General features: G+C 38.3%; 1 protein-coding gene across 3 annotated transcripts in view; it reads left to right on the top strand.

Annotated features, from left to right (window-relative positions):
• LOC122813345 (putative ferric-chelate reductase 1) overlaps positions 1–7,883 on the top strand; it is a 659,529-nt gene extending 651,646 nt beyond the window's left edge. For all 3 annotated transcript variants that reach the window (XM_044085610.1, XM_044085611.1, XM_044085609.1), the window contains one exon: positions 6,850–7,883. In XM_044085610.1, coding sequence (XP_043941545.1) covers positions 6,850–6,939 — 90 coding nt within the window. In that variant the 3' untranslated portion in view covers positions 6,940–7,883. The remainder of the gene's footprint in view (positions 1–6,849) is intronic.
• Positions 7,884–12,636: the final 4,753 nt, after the last annotated feature.

Here is a 12,636-nt window from a genome sequence, read left to right as displayed (position 1 = left end):
CATGTGGGTTTAATTCCTCATTTAGCTCGTGTAGCACACAGCCGGGGACACCATCCGGTCCCATTGATGCTGTGTTTTTAGCTTTAGAGAGAGCAGCTTTCACCTGCGCATTTGAGATGTCTGGGAGGCTACACTCTGCTGGGATAGTTATCTCTCCTTTAGGGGAGAGGGGTGTAGTTTGCACTGAACCTGTCTGCCAGTATGTTGGCAATGTCTGTGGGTTAAGTGATTTTTGTATCATTTTGGACTAATTCTGAGCATATCTGGGAGTTTCCACCCAGGTTCCTAACATAGCTGAAAAAGGCCTTATGATTGTCCTTTGAATCCATGGCAATTTTTCTCTCAAAATTGGCCTTAGTTGATTTTATGAGTGCTCGTATTTTTTACTAATAATGATCAGGGTGACTTCCCTTTTATGGATTTTGTTCTATCATGTAATAGCTTTCTCCACTTATTGTAAAGTTTGTTAATGGCTGGGGTCCACCAGACTGGACGTTTGCCCTTTGTGGAAAGAGTCTTGGTTTTATTTGGGATTGCCTGATCCATGCAGTCCTGGAGGTGTTCATAGAAGGCATTTGTAAGGGCTTCCAGCTTGGGTTGTGGTTTCCACTGGCTCAGGGGCCTTGAAGGATACCACACCAGTCTTGAGTAGTGTGAAGTTTGCTTTAGAGAAGTTCTTCACTGTGGTCTTTTGTGTTTGGGGTGGGAGTGGGATGTGGATTTCCAGTGAGATTAGTTTATGATCAGATCTCACCAATGAGGGATATACTTCCGGTGTGGAGCATTTTGTCCCCATGTTTGTGATAATGAGATCTAGTATATTTTCTCCTCTCATGGGAACAGTGACTAGCTGTTCCATGGCATTTGAATTTATGAACTCCAGGAACCATTGGGCTAGAAAGTTAGGGCTTGAGTAATGTTCCCAGTCTATATTCGGGTAGTTGAAGTCACCCAATATGATGGTGTTTGGAGATACATTTATACCCCCCAGTGTCTTCAGGAAGGCTGTGTGGGGTTCCTGAGTTTGAGAGGGTGGCCTGTAGCATGCTACAATTTGTATAGCAGTTTTGCCTATGGTTAGTTGCACCTGGATGGTTTCCGAAGCTTCGTGCATTGCCACCAACCTGGAGGTGTGGGTATCCTTTATGAATATGGATACACCCCTCCTTTTGTGGTGTGGTCCGGGTTTTGGGGCCAGAGCATGATATGAGGTAAAACCTAATAGTGCCGGGTGCTCTCAGGAGCCTTGAACCAGGTTTCAGTTACAGCACAGACATCGATGTTCTCCATACTGAGAAGGGCCTCGAGTGCGTGCATTTTGAGATTTAGACTTCTGGCATTGAGCAGCATTACCCTCAGTTTCTTCCCATTTTTTTCTAGGGTGGTAGGTTTAGAATTTGATCCTTGCCTAAAAAAGGCACTATGGGGGTGGCAAGAGCCTTAGCCAATATCCGGAATCCCAGGGGTGACAGGTGCAAGCCGTCCCTTGCGAAGCAGCGTGGCTTGTCAAGCATGTCATCCCAGGCAGACAGACACTGGATCCCCTTTGAATGACACCAGACATTAAGCCAATTGTTAAAGCTGATCATCTTGTCTCTATATTGTGGCATCATTCTTGGTCATTGAAGGATACTGCTCAGGGTCAGGGTCATACCTGCCTGGGCTACATAATCAGAGAGCTCCTCTATGTCTCTTTTCATGTAGTCCAGGGAGGTACGTCTCAGGTCGTTCACACCAGCATGGACAATGACTGTGTCATATTTGTACTTGCCGTGGAGTGACCAGAGTGCTTGTGTTATGTGGCGGATTCTAGCGCCCGATAGGCAGCTTATTGTGACCCTCTCCTTGTTCAGCCTGGTGAGTGGGACGTCAGTGTGTCTGACTATGAAGTCACCTATGACAAGTATGTTTGGTGTTGTATTTGGCATTAAGGGCTGTGACTGCTTTGCACACTGCTTTTGTGGTTTATGTGTTGCTTGTGGGGTGTCTTGAGGTAGCAGTTGTTTGGGTGTCTGCTTTGGAGGCCTCTGCTGTTTAGGTAAATTTTACTCAGAGCCTCCACGTATGTCTTTGTGTGTTTATGTGTTTGATTCAGTGGTGTGGTAGCATTATGTGAGGCTGGTTTTGTGGTGTGTGTAGTTGCCTTCTCCTCCTGTCTGGTCTTGCCAGTCCTGAGTTGAGAGAGCTCAGCCTCCAGTTTGGCTAAATAGCTGCATCTCTCGCAAGTATTTGTGTTATGTGGGAGGAGGAGAGGGTTGTCTGTGTACATGAGGCAGTTATAACATTGCCTCAAGATTCCCAGATTCACCAGCTGGACCGGAGAGGAGATTGACAACTGACCTTTGGACATGCTAGAATAATATTGGGAATTCCTTAATAATTGAAAACAAGGGCCAGTGGGGAGTGAGGGTGTAGTGCTTTTAATTTTTAGTGCTGACTTATATAATTGCTATAGTGAGCAAGTGCCAGGTAACTTGAGTGCAATGTGTTACAAGTAACTAAATGCAAAAACGACAAACAGTAACTTTCTTTCAAGTGAAACAAGGATCTAGTACAGTAAGTAATGCAGATATCACTAGTGATCCACAGAAGCGCTGAGAAGCCGCGTATTAGGTGGAATTAGCTTCCAGGGAAATAACAAGCAAACAAACAACAAGCATATAAACAAAGCTAGATTCAGCAGGCCTGGATCTAGTCTATGCTAGAGCAAACAAGGTGTACCAATTTCAGTAAGATACAGTTCAAATATTCAGGCACTGTAAACCTTTAACCAGAAATTCCCAGCTCAGAAGGGCAGAGTCCAGCCTCTTCTCCCACAAGAGTGCAGACCACGAACCTTCTTAATGTAAAATAACTGACCTGAAGCCCAAGTGCCTAAACCAGAACTAATACCCTTGGACACTGGGCTCTCAATCAGCAGTTCCCAACTTAGAAGGATGAAAGCTACCTGTCCTGCCACCACAGTGCTTGCCACAAACCTTCCTAATGTAAAACAACTGGTTTGAAGCCCAAGTGCTTAATCCAAAAGACTTAGAATGATAGCTACACTTTAATCAAGTTACAACCAAGCAGTAATAAATACAATTGAATACTTTAGAGAATGTCTGGATTAGTGCTCAAGTTACACAAACAAAGCTAGATCCAGCAGGCCCGAATCCAGTCTATGGCACAGCAAACAAGGCACCAACTTGGTAGAAGCAGTTCAGATATGCATGCACTATAAGCCTTTAACCAGAAATTCCCAGCTCAGAAGGGCAGAGTCCAGCCTCTCCTCCCACAAGAGTGCAGACCACGAACCCTCTTAATGTAAAATAACTGGCATGAAAGCCCAAGTGCTTAAACCAGAATTAATACACTTTTAGAATAACAGACACTGAGCCCTCAATCAGCAGTTCCCAACCTAGAAGGATGTAAGCTACCTGTTCTGCCACAACAGTGCAGACCACAAACCCTCTCAGTGCAAAACAACTGGTCCGAAGCCCAAGTGTTTAAACCAAAAGGCTTAGAATGAGTTACACCAAGCAGTCCCTGCTGCTGGATGACTACTTAAAACAGACTACTTAAAACAGAAACAGTGCAAATGCCACAGAACACACTCTAAGTGCTGTTTACTGCTGCCTTTTTTTCTAATTTAGTTTAAATGGCACTAATTTGTGAGACAATGAATTCCAGTCCATTTACTTCTCCCCTCCTCCATAACACTTAGCTTCCCTAGCTGTCAAAGTCCTGAGGGTAATTTCACCTGGTAATTCCATTGAGTGGCAGATCTCAGCAGGGTGCTTGACTCATGTAATTTAATCTTTGCTGTAGCATTTCCTTTGTTAGAGGGGACATTTTTGCTGCACTATTGCCATGGCCTTACTTGACTGCAATCACATCCAGTAAGGTCTTGCACCAAGGAGCTAAAGAATAAAACATTTATACTATTAACCAGTTTAGATCTTTATTAATTTAAGTGTTAAGGTATCACTTCATGCTTCCACCTTGTTAAAAATTGAGATTTACATGTGCAAATTGTGTTGGTGTGCAGTGTTTGCCTTCATATGTTTTTACTCCACTGGTTGGTTTGAAAAAAAAAAACGTTTGCAGTGTCCCTGGATTTTTCTTTGTACATACAAACCACATTGCTATATTTTCCCCTTCCTTTTTCTTGTGTCCAGAAGTCACTTATAACAAAGTAAATTTTTTATTGATTTTTTTTTTAAATAAAGGACATCAAGGTTAACCTACCTTGAATCAGATAATGGATGCCACTGCAAAGAATCACTGTTGAAATATTTGTGCATGGACAAAATCCCTTACTAAATCTTTTTGCCAGCCTCCAGTTCAATTGGTGCTATGGCTTTAATATGCTGATGTGTTTGCTCATGCCTTCCAAATATCTCCACCATTACATACCAGTTTTGCAGTGTAGTAACCACCCGACATGCCCATACACCTTTAGCCATCAATATGCAGCTACTCCTGTTCATGTGAGTATGTGAATTCATTTTCAGACTTAAGGTGTGGAAACTGCACTGAATAATTCTAGGTGCTTGTTCAGGTTTCACGTGGTGCTTGCTTAGAGCTACTCTCATGTTAAGCCACTAGGAATATGTTGCACTGCCACCTCTGATACCAGGGTAATGTTTTAATCTTTCTATTCCCACACTGCACACTAGCAGTATCTGGTGCAAATACAACAGAGAAGTATGCAAGCGATACACCACCTAAGCATCATTTGCCGTGCAGAATGTACAAGTATGCATACCAAATTTCTGTGTTTCCAAACATCGGTGTTACTACACGACTACTGAATAAAATGAAAAGCACTCAGGCTGGGGGAAGGACAAGGGAGCCATGGCATCACAGAATGGGTGGGTCTTATTATTTTAGTTAGAATCAGATGATGGCTGTGGTGATGTCACTTTGGGGGAGGGAACTGATTAAAAAAAAAAAAAAAGTACCTGCACTGCCTGGCCTCGATGATGTCAGTAATTGGGCGACTCCAGCAAGTTTTATTCAAACGTGAGAGAATCATTTTGTAAGTGAAACCATCACAGTATGAGAAGGTAGGCTTCTGTTACAGAAGTAAGGGGAATTATAAAAATTGTAAATGTTTTATTGTTGTTGCTTTACAGAGGACAATGTAAATAAGGAGGAAAAGGGCCGTCAAGTTGAGGAATACATTAGAGAAACCTGTTGTACTCCTTTAATAATCCTACAGTGGATGTACCACTTAAGTCATAAACATACAGTCTAAGGGCTTCATGCAATTATGCAATCCCAAACAACATTTTCAAAACCCACAGTTAATTAAAATAAACAAAATCACACATAACTGATGTCAGTAGCCTGACAGCTATATCACACAGGTAGTATACATTAACCTGCTCTTACATTTGAAGATGTATGCAGCTAATATTAAGTACTTATTTGAGCTGGTGAAATCCAGGTGTCTTATCTGTATGAACCTACATTATGTAACTCACATGATGAGAGTTATGAGGCCAAGTTTCAGACTTTGAGCATCATAGCATGTAGATGACATTACTAAATGGTACCCATCCTTATGTAAACCAATAATGTTTAAGAGTCACATCATGTATTTCTGCTGATGAAAGCCACCCTAGGTGTGCACTTTTATACACTGACTTTAGGTCCTAAATAGCATTAAACATGACCACCAAGGTGGACAGGATAGATGATGTTTCTTCAGATACTCATAATGTATTTCATGGCAGCGATCACCATGCTCCACAGATAGATAAGGCTACTTCCATTTCTGACATGTGGGATGTAGGCCAGTACCAGAGTGATGTGGTATAAAATTACGTTTGTGAGTTCCTCCATTGTGTTCTATAGAGCTTATCAGTATTGTGTACCCCAAAAGGGACTCTCACTTAGAAAAGAGAAAATTGTGAATCTGTGTGGTATAAATTGGTTCCATGCTCTCTAGCAAAAGGTTATACATTAATTTGTTGGGCTCAGGGTCTAAAGGATGACAAAACACTTAGCTGCTAAGATTTCCCAACTAAGTATATACATGAACAATAAGATCAGACTCTGTCTCTTATCCTAGGTTTCCACAAACATCTACAGTCAATATCTACTTCTCACCCACTTTTTAATTCGTTTATAAGTCTTGGTTTGACTTCTTCATCTGACCCTTCAGTCCTGAATCAAACAGTTGATACTAGTGTTTTCTCACTGCACCTATGTTGAAGTTATTTGGAAGGGGGCCACTTTAATCTATGTGCCATGGTGTGAGAGGAGCAAATTATTTACAAATAACGAAAGGAAGTAGTCTTTTTACAAGAGATTAACTGTCCCTGGTTGTGAAGTCTTGTTTATACTAAATGATATACCAAAGGTCACAGCTACTGAGTGAAAACTCTGAACCTTCAGGTATGTATCTCCGTAATGTCCCTGCATATTTTTGCTAGAAGGTACTTAGAGGTGTACATCCCTCTTTAAATATACCACTGAGTTCTCAGTTCTTCTTCATCTAGCCTTCGAAGGCTTCTTAAACATGTCATACATTTACTATTATTAGTAGTGTGAACTAGTTTGGCCTTAAGAAGTCTTTTTTGCTAATTGTTGGCTTTTCTTTCTGCAGTCTGTTTTTAGTTGCTGTTGTCCACAACAAAAGCTATTTTGCTGAAAGTGAACAAGATATATATATATTTATATATTGATATAAATGCCTGTGTATTAACTTGTGTTTTACATTCAATATCTTTATTGCGATTGAAGAAACAACTTAGATTGCAGTAAATTACTAGGTTGCTTTACCAGCCACAAAAATTACTTCAAAGTAAAAATTGTACATGTCAGTACTAACATTTTTTTGCCCATTTTAACTTTCAGATGAAACATGAAATTCTCCTGTTAATTATCTATGTGTGTGGAAACCTGGCTTTTTTGATAGCTCTTCTAGTAGGGATTGGGCAGTCATAATATAATGAACTCCAGGATTATGTCAAGACTAAGGAAGCTCATCTTTTTGCTACAAGATTGGAATTTTTGGAAAGATACCATCCATAATGAAATACTTCAGTCATTCATATCTATACCACAGGTTGTAAGCTACAGCTTGAATTAAGAAAATGAACAGTTTGTCTACAAAGTTCCCATACAGAGAAAATGAATCGTATGCCAGCAATGAATATTCAGCTGTACAATATGAATCCCAGTATTTAACATCTGATGCTTTGTTATGTATATGATTTATTTGCTGCATATGCAATAATTTTACAATGTTACTTTAATTTATCTAACAAAGGTACACATAAAGGTATTCAAAAATTTCATCAAGCTTTTCACGCTCTACAGCTCTTCCATACACTTGGATGTACAATGAAAGTCTGAAATTTCTGAGTAAACCAGTCACATATTGCTGGCAAATATCCAGAGACTTTTTCTACACTATAATTTTGTTGACCAAGCTGTAATAAGAAATTAATACTGAGATGTTGAAATTATGGCTTGTAAACTGATATTTCAAAATGAACTTGGATTTGTACACTAATGAACTTATACAACTGATGAAAAGTATGAGGAATGAAAAACAGTAATTATTGTTTATTTTATAAAAAACAGATAAAGCATATTGTGTGTTTTAATCAGAATATCAGTTACATTTTTTCATAGGGTGTTTTATCTGTATAAGTGGAAACTGCTAAACAAAGACAAACTCAATAATGAAAATATTTATGTTTATGAAAAATGTTCTTGTTCTTCTCATGAACAACTGTTACGATTTTCTAAGACTTATTTATTACAGTGCATGGTATAAACTTTTATATTGCTGAGAGTTTTTCTTCAGTTGTCCCTCTGGAAATTGCCTATAAGAATGGAAACAGCCCTCATAACATATTTTAATAAACAAACTGGAGCCTTCAGTGATGCCTTTTTCTGGTCATTGTCTTCCTTAGAATTTGTCAGACCTTGTGTGTAATAGTCACATGACTCCAAAGTCTGAGTTATTGTTTTCTTCTTTTAACTTGTAACACACCAGGTAAGTGGTGCTGCATTCCTTATTGTGCCGTCCTCTGGACGAGATGTTAAACTGACGTTCATTCTGCCTGAGCTGGTGGTATCCTAGGTGAATGCACTTTAAGAAATTAGTAGTTGTGCTTTATTAAATATTCACATCATAGTAACTTAACAATCAAACAAAAATATTTACAAAATGTATAAGGTAGCACCCACTTTAAAATTTCCATTTTTTTTCTGCCACAATCAGTACTTTATTCGTTCTACAGTTTTATTCATATTCTACTTCTTATCTAATATTTCCTCTCATCTTGCCATCTATGAATATCAAATACAAGATTACATTATCCTAGCTATTTTCCACATATACTTTCCCTTTTTATCATATGCTTCTTTTTTTAATTTCTCCAAGTCTTTTGGGGTTTTAATACCATGACGGGAATGGACTTCAAAGTCAAAATATAATTAAAGTTCAAGAAATTAGTATTGTTTCTGTTTTTGATGTTAGCCAGAAGTGCTCTTTGCAGTACTCACAATGTGCTCAGAAATTATGACTTCTGCAGTTCATACGGAGTTACATGCATCAGTAACGTATCCAAGTATGATTGTAAATTCTTTTTTGTAAGACCCATTACTCCTACTACTGTTGGAACTGTCTGGGTATCCTTCTTCCACTTTGCCCTTGTTTCTGCCTGTAAATCCTGGTATTTTATGTTTTTGTGTCTCTCTCTGTACATAAGACACTGTATTCACTGGGTGTAGCAATTTCAATGATTAATGCTGCGTTTGTCTTTTTTGCATGGACTAGTATATCTGGTTTTCTCGTATCTATTTTTTTGAAGTGTTGGTAATGGGTTATCCCATGTGATATAAACGTCACCATTTTCTATATACTGTATGGTTGATGTCTCTAATGCTTCTCAGTGACTTCATTATTATTATTATTATAACAGTCTTGCCACATTATTATGCTTTTCATATACAGCCCTCCTGTTATTAGTGTATCACACCCAGCAACAAGATGTGCAACGGTTTCCAATTCTGTTTTACAAATCCCGCATTTGTCTGTCACATGTTCAGTCAAATTTGTAAACCAACATGTATGTAGTCCACTATCCTGAGCCACCAGTGTTAACCTTTTGTCTTTTGGTTTAAATTCACCTCTCCTTAGCCATTCCTGTGTTCGGTCCTGATTGACATGAGGTCTTTCCAAACGTTTTCTGTACTTGCAACTATATTTATGCATTTACTACATTTCTTGCCTTCTCATCTGATCTTTCTGCTTATATTCTTTCTTTTGTTTTTTTGGCAGATTCAGTTGCTGCCTGAATTTTATCTACTTCTGGTTTGATTTCCCTTACCTCTTGACACCAATATGCTTCTGCTAAAGTAAGCAGGGAAGTCGTCTTAGACTTAATTTCCTCATCTTTTAAAACCTTCACTATGTTTGGATCTTGTTAGGACAGCAGATATGTATGCAGTCCTACCTTTGCAGATCTATACATGTAATCAATTTTGAGGAGGCCCATACCTCCTTCAGAATAGGGAATATATAACCTTGGTATACACTGATTGTTATAAATTATAAGTTAACCATGAAGCTTTTTTCTTGTTTTTCTGTCCAACTGATCCAATACCTTCCAGGGCCAGTCAGTCACTCCAAAACTATAAGTTAGGACAGGAAGAGTAAAGTGATTTATAATCTGGACTTTGCTCCTAGATGTCAGAGCTGTTTTCAGTATTAATTTTAGTCTGCTAAAATATTCCTTACTAAGTTTTATTCACATTTATTCATGTTTTATTGCTGATCCTTCTTCAATTCCCAAATATTTATACACTCCCTCTTGCTCAAGTTATTTTATATCACATTCCTGTCACATACTGATATTTTCTTGGTGCTGCAGATTTCCTGCTTTAAAGGTTGCTTTTGCACATTTATCAAGACCAAATGACATTCTTATAGCATCTGAATAAGTTTTGACCGCTTGCAATTGTGCTTTCAGTTCTTAGTCTGACAAACTGTGAAGTTTTAAATCATCCACAAAAAGATAATGCGAGGTCTTTATATTTTGTTGTTTTCTGGGAGCCAGTTTGTAACCATGACCCAATCTGTTAAGTAGACAGCTTAATGGGTTAAGGGCAAGACAAAAGAGCAGCAATGACAGAGTGACCCTGGATTATCCCCCTTTGAATTTTTGTCCCTGTAATAATAATTTGTCTTTTATCATGGCCTAACTGCAAAGTGGTTTGCCACTATTGCATGGTCATTGTAATATAATCTATCAGTGTAGGGTGCACTCAGTAGCATTGTTGCCTCACAGCAAGAGGTTCTCCCATTCAATTTTCGGCTGGAGTGTGGGGAGTGCCTTCTGTGTGGAGTCTGCATGTCCTCCCCATGGTTGGGTGGACGTTCGAAAGACGTGTAAATGGGCATGCCTTCGTTGAAGGTTGGACGTTGAGCTGGCACCTTGGCGTTCGTGAAAATCTACTGCCAATCATTAGTGGACCGGAGTTCCGCTGTGGCAACCCCTAACCGGGAAAAGCCGAAGGACAACAAAGTGTAGGGTGCACTCATTTCATCCATGAATTTGGGATGCTGTCAAATGCTTTTTTTAGTCTATGCATGCCATACTTCGATTCTTCTCCTTTTACAGTTCTCCATTATGACTTTATTTAGCATCAAATTATGTTTTGATCCATATGACTTTCTTTTGTTACCCTTTTGTTCTATTGCCAGGATTGAGGTTTCTTATAATTGACTACAAACTCTGCCAGCATCAGTTCTATTATATAGTTTATACATCGTCAGAAGGCAAGTTATTGGTCTATAGTTTTTAGGATAGCTTACAGGTTCGCTCTTAAGGAAGCATATTGTTTTTCCCATTAGCCATGTTGGCATTCGGGATGCACATATAAATAGTTCTTACTCTTGACTAAATCTTCATGTAACGATGTTAATACTTTTAGCCAGAAGTTTGGTACTGCATCTGGGCCTGTTGTTTTCTAATTAGAAGCTGCTCTTAATTTTGTTTCAATTTCTCTGTCTGTTACTTGATCCCATTTGATATCTTGTAAATTTGAACTTATTCTTTCATTTACTTCTTCTACCCATTCAGCATGTTTGTTATGTTCCACAGGATCTTCATAGACATTTCTCCAAAATGTATCTATTTCTTCGTTTTTTGGTGGTGTTTCAGTTCCTTTTGCTGTGTTTCCCAGTTATCTATAAAACTTTTTTGGGTCATCAATAAGTTGCTTATTTTGTATTTTCCTTTATATTTATCTGCATATCTTCTATGTTTTTTGTTTGTTTGTTTTTTTGCTGATATCTTAACTTTATTATTTGCAGTAATGTACATTAGATCCTGATCCGTTCTGATGCTGTGAGTTCTTTTTATCAAGTCTTTCTTTTGGAGTATTTTTGCAGATTTGTTCCCTCTGCTGTACTCTTCTAACAGTGACACTTCTTAATTGCTTTATAGTTTTCTGTATTCAGTACTTCTATGATGGCATTTGATTTCTCCTCTTCCTTTCCCTTACTGCCCTGTGTTTTTGTGGTAAGACTTTATTTGCAAAGTAATATATCCTATTCACTTCTGTTATATCGTATGAATTTCTATGAACAGTCCTGATTACTGTGTTCATTTGTTTTATCAAACTTCTAACATTTTGGGTCTTATTGACTTTATGTAATCTATTTCTTTCATTGATTTTAATACGTCTATCCATCTCTATTAAATCAAGCAACTCCTCACTTAGATCATTTTCTTCTTAACTGAGGGCACATTCTTTGTTATCCATTTTCTGTAGGCATTCTAAAGAAAGTTCCAGAGCATTTTACTGTACCATACTCTCTTCAGTTTCATCCTGTCTCATCTGTTGCTTTTCATATGGGAACTCACTGGCCTATCACTCTACAACACTGACTGTGTCAGAGTTGCCACAGTTTCCTGTTCCTTCCCTTGCTCTGCAACTCCAACTGAACTTTTATACTGGTTTCCTACTGAAGGTTCCAAAGTATCTTCAAAACTCAACTGATTAGATGTTTCCTGCTCCACTGGTTTCTCCTTAATTTGGAGATTCATTATTCTGTGCTGTTGTAGTTTTATCAAAGTTAGATTTTCTACTCAGTTCCTTTTGCTGTGTTATCTATAAAACTTTTTTGGGTCATCAATAAGTTGCTTATTTTGTATTCACTGTGCAGGTAATCCATAACTTCAGTTTCTGTTTCTTCAACTTCTCCATTACTAATCATCCTTTCTACTTTCAGTCTATGTTTTATTTTTTGTATTGTAAATGTTTTCATATCTGGATGACTTTGCCTGTATTTTTCTTCAAATGTCTTTGGTGCTGATCTTTTTGTATTGATTGGTTTGCTTTCTCCTTTGCATAAATATTGGAAAATATTAAATCTTTTGCTTCCCCATGTCCATACTTCTTCTTCAGATGTCTCCTGCTCCTCCACTTTCTCCTTACTTGGGGGACATTATTCCATCATGCCATGATATAACCTGTGTTAGACTTTCTACACTAAATCCTTCACTTCATAGGTATTCCATAACTTTTGCTTTTTTTAATGTTTACTTTACTAATATTCTGTTCTACATTCCCCTTTTGTGATCTTATTTTTTTTTTGTATTGTGAAATTTATTTTTCTTC

This window comes from Protopterus annectens, chromosome 10.part0, assembly GCF_019279795.1.
Source record: "Protopterus annectens isolate FY-2018-M chromosome 10.part0, PAN1.0, whole genome shotgun sequence".
Taxonomy (NCBI): Eukaryota; Metazoa; Chordata; order Ceratodontiformes; family Protopteridae; genus Protopterus; species Protopterus annectens.
This window is presented reverse-complemented; position numbering and strand designations above follow the sequence as displayed.